At 39.0% G+C, this 6152-nt stretch overlaps 1 protein-coding gene across 1 annotated transcript in view; it reads right to left on the bottom strand.

Annotated features, from left to right (window-relative positions):
• Positions 1-1442: 1442 nt before the first annotated feature.
• LOC149578211 (phosphoglycerate mutase-like protein AT74H) overlaps positions 1443-6152 on the bottom strand; it is a 54323-nt gene continuing 49613 nt past the window's right edge. Inside the window, exons 4-5 of the mRNA XM_089827808.1 lie at positions 2267-2347; positions 1443-2081 (exon numbers count right to left, since the gene is read on the bottom strand). Coding sequence (XP_089683934.1) covers positions 1862-2081; positions 2267-2347 — 301 coding nt within the window. The 3' untranslated portion in view covers positions 1443-1861. The remainder of the gene's footprint in view (positions 2082-2266; positions 2348-6152) is intronic.

Raw genomic sequence — 6152 nt, 5'->3', positions numbered from 1 at the left:
AAGGAGCTTACTCGTGTCTCAGCGTCCCTTGCGATCAATACATTTGATCTTACTCTAGATCAATTCCCAGATACTATTGATGGCAGGATTCCCTCTCCCGTGACGACTTCCTCCACTGCTCGAGCAAACACTAAAGAAAAGATGATTTCTCACCCCTCAATTTTGCAGGTCAACATGGAGGTGGAGAAGTGCAAGTTGTGTTGCTCTCTAGAGAAATATGTGGCGGTTATGAACGCAGGGGTCAAGGGGCTCAGAGAGAAAATGAGGGCTCTAGAGGAAAGATTTGGCCTTCTATCTAAGTTAACTATTAAAGTGACTCATGCAGCGGCTACCACTCTGCAATTGCTACAAGGTAATCAAGAGGAGGGTCTAGACCAAGAGGACTCCAAATTACTATTTGGGTTCCTATTGGAAGATTGGGCTAATATCCTCAAGGGGAAAGGCAAGGAGAAGGCTAACTTGTAGCCTTGTCCCCCCCCCTCTAGGTTCTTTATGTTTTTATGGTTTCTTTGGTGGGTCAATGACCTGGTTAGGTTTAAGGCAGTGATGCCTTTATTTAAAGGCGTTTTATGTTTGAACCAGTTCTGGTTATGGTACTCTGGTAATATGTCAATTTTTAAAGTTTTGGTTGGATACCGCTATTGGGATCCTAGGTTGTCCTGGATCTGTTTTTGGTGTGTTAAGCTTAGTTGGGGGTCCTTTTTGTCTTTGTGCTCTGATGGTTATCTGCTGGTAATTGGACGGTATGGCTGTTTTAGTAAGGGTCAGCCTCCTTGTTTTGGCTGCTTAATATTTCAAAAACATGTCGTCATTTTTTGTTAATAACTTTATGTTAGATTAAGGCATGCTTAACTTCTGAAAAATTTGTTTTATGGAACTTCACACATCAAATCACTAAGTAGATGCACCATGTTGAGGTTGGTAAACTCTAGGACATAGAATATCATGGGAGAACCAAAACACAATGTTGATGTTAGAACTTGCAATTGGACATTTAACAGTATTGATAGGAGTTATAACAGAAAAACAACATCGAGAGAGAGAGAGAGAGAGAGAGGGGGGGGAAATTCACATTTTACTCAAATATGTTGATTTGACACTGTCCATTTAATATACAAGCAATTTCCGAGTATAGCTTCTGAAATATATAAACTCGTGTAACAATTTGAAACTTTGATTTCTTGCATAATTACATCTTTAAAACATCAGAACCTGCCTTAAGAAAAATAATGTAAATTTGGAAATAGCTTCAATTAGACCTCAACAGCAACCCTCCTACTTTATAACTGAAGACTATTGTCAAATAAGAAAAAGCTTAAAAGAAACTTCCCATTTACTCAACTGTTCCAATTTAGCTTTGCAAATATTGGGCAAATTTTTGTAGAGACTATTTAAAGTGATGCAAGCAGTTCATGAGTTGAATAAAATTAACATCAGAAAACTGAACTAATGCCAACTCGACTATTTTGAATGAATTGGTAACAATTTCAAACTTACCACAAGAACATCTTCAAGTTGTCTAGTGCCTGCCTTGAAAAAATATTGCAGGATTTGAAATGGTTTCAATTGACTCAACCCTCGGGTTGTTCACCTCAGGAAATTATTAAATGCCTTCCACCAGCATCAATGGAAAATAATTAAAGACCATTGATTTTTGGCTTTCTTTATGATCCCTGATTTCGATAAGCTGCAGAAGGAAAAAACTTACAAGGTTCTGCATGGCATTTTGATTCAGCATGCCTTTGATTCATTAGATAACAAAAGAAAAAGCCTGAAATTGGAGCTTTACTACTTTCACCTGTACAGATTTGCTACTGGTATGTTTTCATGGTCTCGATCAGGTATTTTTATGTCATTATGACTAAGTTAATTTTTCAAAATTACTGAACATGTGGAGTTTGTTTGGGCCAAACTGCTGGCACTCTGGATTGCTGCTGCTGTGATCTGTATGAGACTGAGAAATATCAGAAGGTACTTGGCGAGAATCCCCAACAGAATGATTTTCATCAAAATGAGTAAAAAAAGAGGGTCCAGATGTCATCCAATCATAATTTAGTTCACCAGGACGTGCAGTTTTTTGCCTGATGATTATCCATTTCAACATTCAAAATAAGTCAGCTATAAGAAAAATCTTATCCTTAATCAAAAAGCTACTGTGTACAGTGCTAGTCAACTACTAGCCTAAAACAAAGAAAGTATCTTTAGTCAGGGATTTCTATAAAATTTACTGGAAGGCCTATAATTACAGATAATTTGTAAAACATACCAGCTTTGGTCAACCAACATCTCATCTGTCATACCAAAAGCTTTTAGTTCTTCGGGACTGTGATGAACTAGAAGGCTATACCTGTGACAGACAGAATTTGATCTTTATAAAACAAGAAGATTCATATATAACATGAAAAAGAACTAAGAACAAGATAAGTAGGATCGACAAAGGCATCTATGTTGCAGCTACTCCTTGTGTGCTCAACCAAAATCAAATTACATGTATGTATATGAATATATACATATATGTATATGTATTTAATATTTTATCTTATATATTATATATAGCATGTGTATTACACAATCCAGAAACCAGGACTTGCTAAAACTCAACAGGCCTAAACATTCCAAACATTATGAAACACAAATATGTAAAATAATCTTTAACAATATGCAATCAAATGAATTTAAGGAACTCATAAGACATTTTTCCTTTAATTATTGATCAAAAATTCAAACCAAAGTAACATTGCTTATTATTACAAGTCCAAATAATATTTTGTGAATAAAGCTCTTCCACTAAAACATTTAATAGGGCATGAGGATGCCCTCAAACTGAATTATAATGATTCTCAATGAAGAATAGCATCGCCATTAGGCATATCACATTTATCCAATGAAGACCCTTCTAACAACATACTTTTTACCTCCTTGTATGCCACAACATTTGCTGCCTGTTCCATTGCCTCCCTCCCAAAATCAACGATCTCATCCACAGAATACATAGGTTTAAAACTTTAACATCGTCAGCAATCCAATCTGAACATGGATTTGTGTCACTTCACCTGTCTTGTGTTCCACAGAACAATGGTTTTATTCAAGCACTTTTGAGTCAACCTTTTGTGCTAATTCTTGTTAATGGCTTTAAATACACTCCAAATATATTGTGGATTCAGATATCAGGATTTTTTGCACCATTAACATCACACCACAAAGCAACAAGGACAACATTTATATTATATTGTAACTTAGTAATTTTATGGACAGCTAATAATAAATTAAATTAACTTTTAGTTGAGATTTTGTTTTTTCACCTAGCTGCATTCTTCTTGAATGCAAAGAGATGAAAATGACCCCCCCTCTATGATCTTAAAATCTACAACTTATCACCCATCAATGGGTCTTCGAGGGTTCAGCTTCTTACAACCCTTAATCCCTGCAATTGGAGTCCACCAGAGGATGGTTGGGTCAAGTTCAATTTTGGCAGGACCTCTAAGGGCAACTGGGGAAGATCAGGGGCAGGATTTGTGGCATGTGATGCAAACAGCTCCATTTTAGCACTTGGAGCTGAGAGATCACCAGATGGAACAAACAACAAAGCGGAATGCCTAGCAGCAGTACGGGCAATTTTGATGGCCAAAAAAATTGGAGTATGGAAGCTGCATCTTGACAGAGATTCCCAGCTAACGGTGAATGGAATCATCAAAGAACAGATGGACACTTGGTATTTGAACGAACACATTCGGAGGATTAGATCCCTTCTATCGGGCTTTGAAGATTTTAAAGTATTGCATGTTTTAAGAGAGGCCAATAAAGTGGTAGATAAACTCTCCAACATAGGTGTGAATGGCTCACTTGTTTGAACTTTTTGAGGACCTCCGTCTTTTGGAATTGGAGGACACCTCATCATGGGCAGCTCATGCGACTTGAGCAACTACCTCAATCGCAACATTCAATGATGAATGCTATTTATCGTGGAGGCAGGGAGGTATATTTCATGAATGCTGATGTGATGTGATGACAGGCTTCATTTGCTGGGAAGGATCTCAAGGCTGGCTCGAAGATATTGGAGCACGTCATGAAACGGCAGATTGTGACAGCTCGCACAAGCTAGGAGTCTTTCACGGCATGGCTTCACTTTTAAAACGGTTGTGACCCCCGATTTTTTCACCCTTCTATGAATTTTTTTTGTGCTGAGTGAGAAGTGGAGTGGCAAGCTATGAAAACAAACTTTTCTTTGCATTCCAATGGCCAAATTCCTTGTTTCATTGGTCCCATTTCAGTGCATCTAATTTGGAACATCTTCAAGATTGATCATCTTGCAATTCTGGAAAGCTTTGGTGGAGATTTAGTGAAGAGTTTCTCAATTCCTAGTTGCGTCCAAGGAACAATTTGGACATTTCTTCTCTATTTATGGGCTTGGCACTCTTAATGGGTGCATCACGGGAGTAAGTGTTAAGGGTGGCCCATGCATGCTTGGCACTGAAATGGGTTGGAGGCTTAGAAAGCATTGTGAACACGGCGGTGGTTGGGTTCAGGATCCTTCTGCACCCTGGGCCATGGCATTTGATTGATGGAGGTGTTGGTGACCTCCAGCCACTGGTGGTGGTCACCTCTACGTGCCCTATGGAGAAACATTTGGTGAAGGCCTGAAAAGGTTGGTTGTCTCTGTTAGGCTTCTTGTGGAGAATGGAGCACACGGCAGTGGAAGCGGGCCATAGGAGGCAGAAGGTTAGGCCGGTGAGCTCCACTGCTCCTCGTGATGCAGAAGGTCGTCCCATGCCACGGAGGTAAGTCAGACCCAGAGTCGAGAGTGGAGTGAGAGCCCAGTGGTGGTGTTTGAGTAGTAGATGGTGGTTCTATGGTGCAGGTTGTGTGCGGTGTGGCTATTGGTGGAGCTGGTGAGAGAGGTCAGGCTGAAGTGGGTAATGGGATACAGAACTTTACACAAGTGCATGCAGCGGGCTAGTTCATATGATTGGAGGGAAGGGAAGTTGGATAGTTGTTTTGTGGTGCATGGGCCTGTGTTTTTGTGTTTGTTTTTTCCTGTATGTGTCTTGTGTCGGGGTTCTCTGTGAATGTTGTGGCAAATCAGCCAGTTCAATGGCTTGTTTTTGTGGTTGTCAATGTATTTCAGCCAGTTTAGTGGCTTGTGTTTGGGGGTGTCTGTGTTGTTTAGACATATCAGCCAAGTTAGTGGCTTGCATTTTTGTTGGGTAGGTGATGCAGTCTATGGCCATCTTCTGGCAAAGAAATATATTAAAAATATTTTGGATAAATAAAAATATAACTATTATCGATCAAAAAAATCTACAACTTATTCATTATTATATTTCTAAACCCTTAATAAGAACTGAAATATCTTTGCATGTGTTGAGACGATACATAACCTCCTCATCAATCCTAAAGGAAATGGAAGACTAACACTGCATTCAATTAGTAAGCATGTATGAATTTCTGTATACGACTACTTAGAATTAACAATAAGTCAAATGGGTTCATATCTACTCAATTCGATCCCTACTAATAATATTGAATGGCCAACTTGGCCTTAACAATGGCCTTTATATATATAGTTTTAGATGCTCTACAACTCCTACTCTCCTGGTTTCCCCATTGAGTTCTAGGATGAACAACTTTTCAGATTGAATTGGTGAGTCCTTTGGTCACTATATCTCTACAGACACTATTACTCTAACCAAATCTCAGCTATTCTTTACAAAAATCCGTGTCAATGTAATTATCAACAAGAAACTTCCCAACTGTTTGGCCCTCAAATGATAAATCTAAACTAGGGAGATGGATGTAGCTACTCTAGATGCTCCACAACTCCTGCTCTCCTGGTTTCCCCCTTGAGTTCTAGGATGAACAAATTTTCAGATTGAATTGGTGACTCTTTTGGTCACTATATCTCTACAAACACTATTACTCTAACCAAATCTCAGCTATTCTTTGCCAAAATCAGTGTCAATGTAATTATCAACAAGAAACTTCCCAACTTTGTGGCCCTCAAATGATAAATCTAAACTAGGGAGATGGATGTAGGTCATTGTCTAGAAGAATGCTACTCTTTACTGCCAAGGCTGCATCACCAAAGGTCACACTTTGGTGGCTTGTGCCCCTAAGGACAAGGAGTTGGAACCTAAGCTCAAGAAGATAGTACC

This window comes from Cupressus sempervirens, chromosome 1 (genome assembly GCF_028749045.1).
Source record: "Cupressus sempervirens isolate cs-2001-9-10 chromosome 1, ASM2874904v1, whole genome shotgun sequence".
Taxonomy (NCBI): domain Eukaryota; kingdom Viridiplantae; phylum Streptophyta; class Pinopsida; order Cupressales; family Cupressaceae; genus Cupressus; species Cupressus sempervirens.
This window is presented reverse-complemented; position numbering and strand designations above follow the sequence as displayed.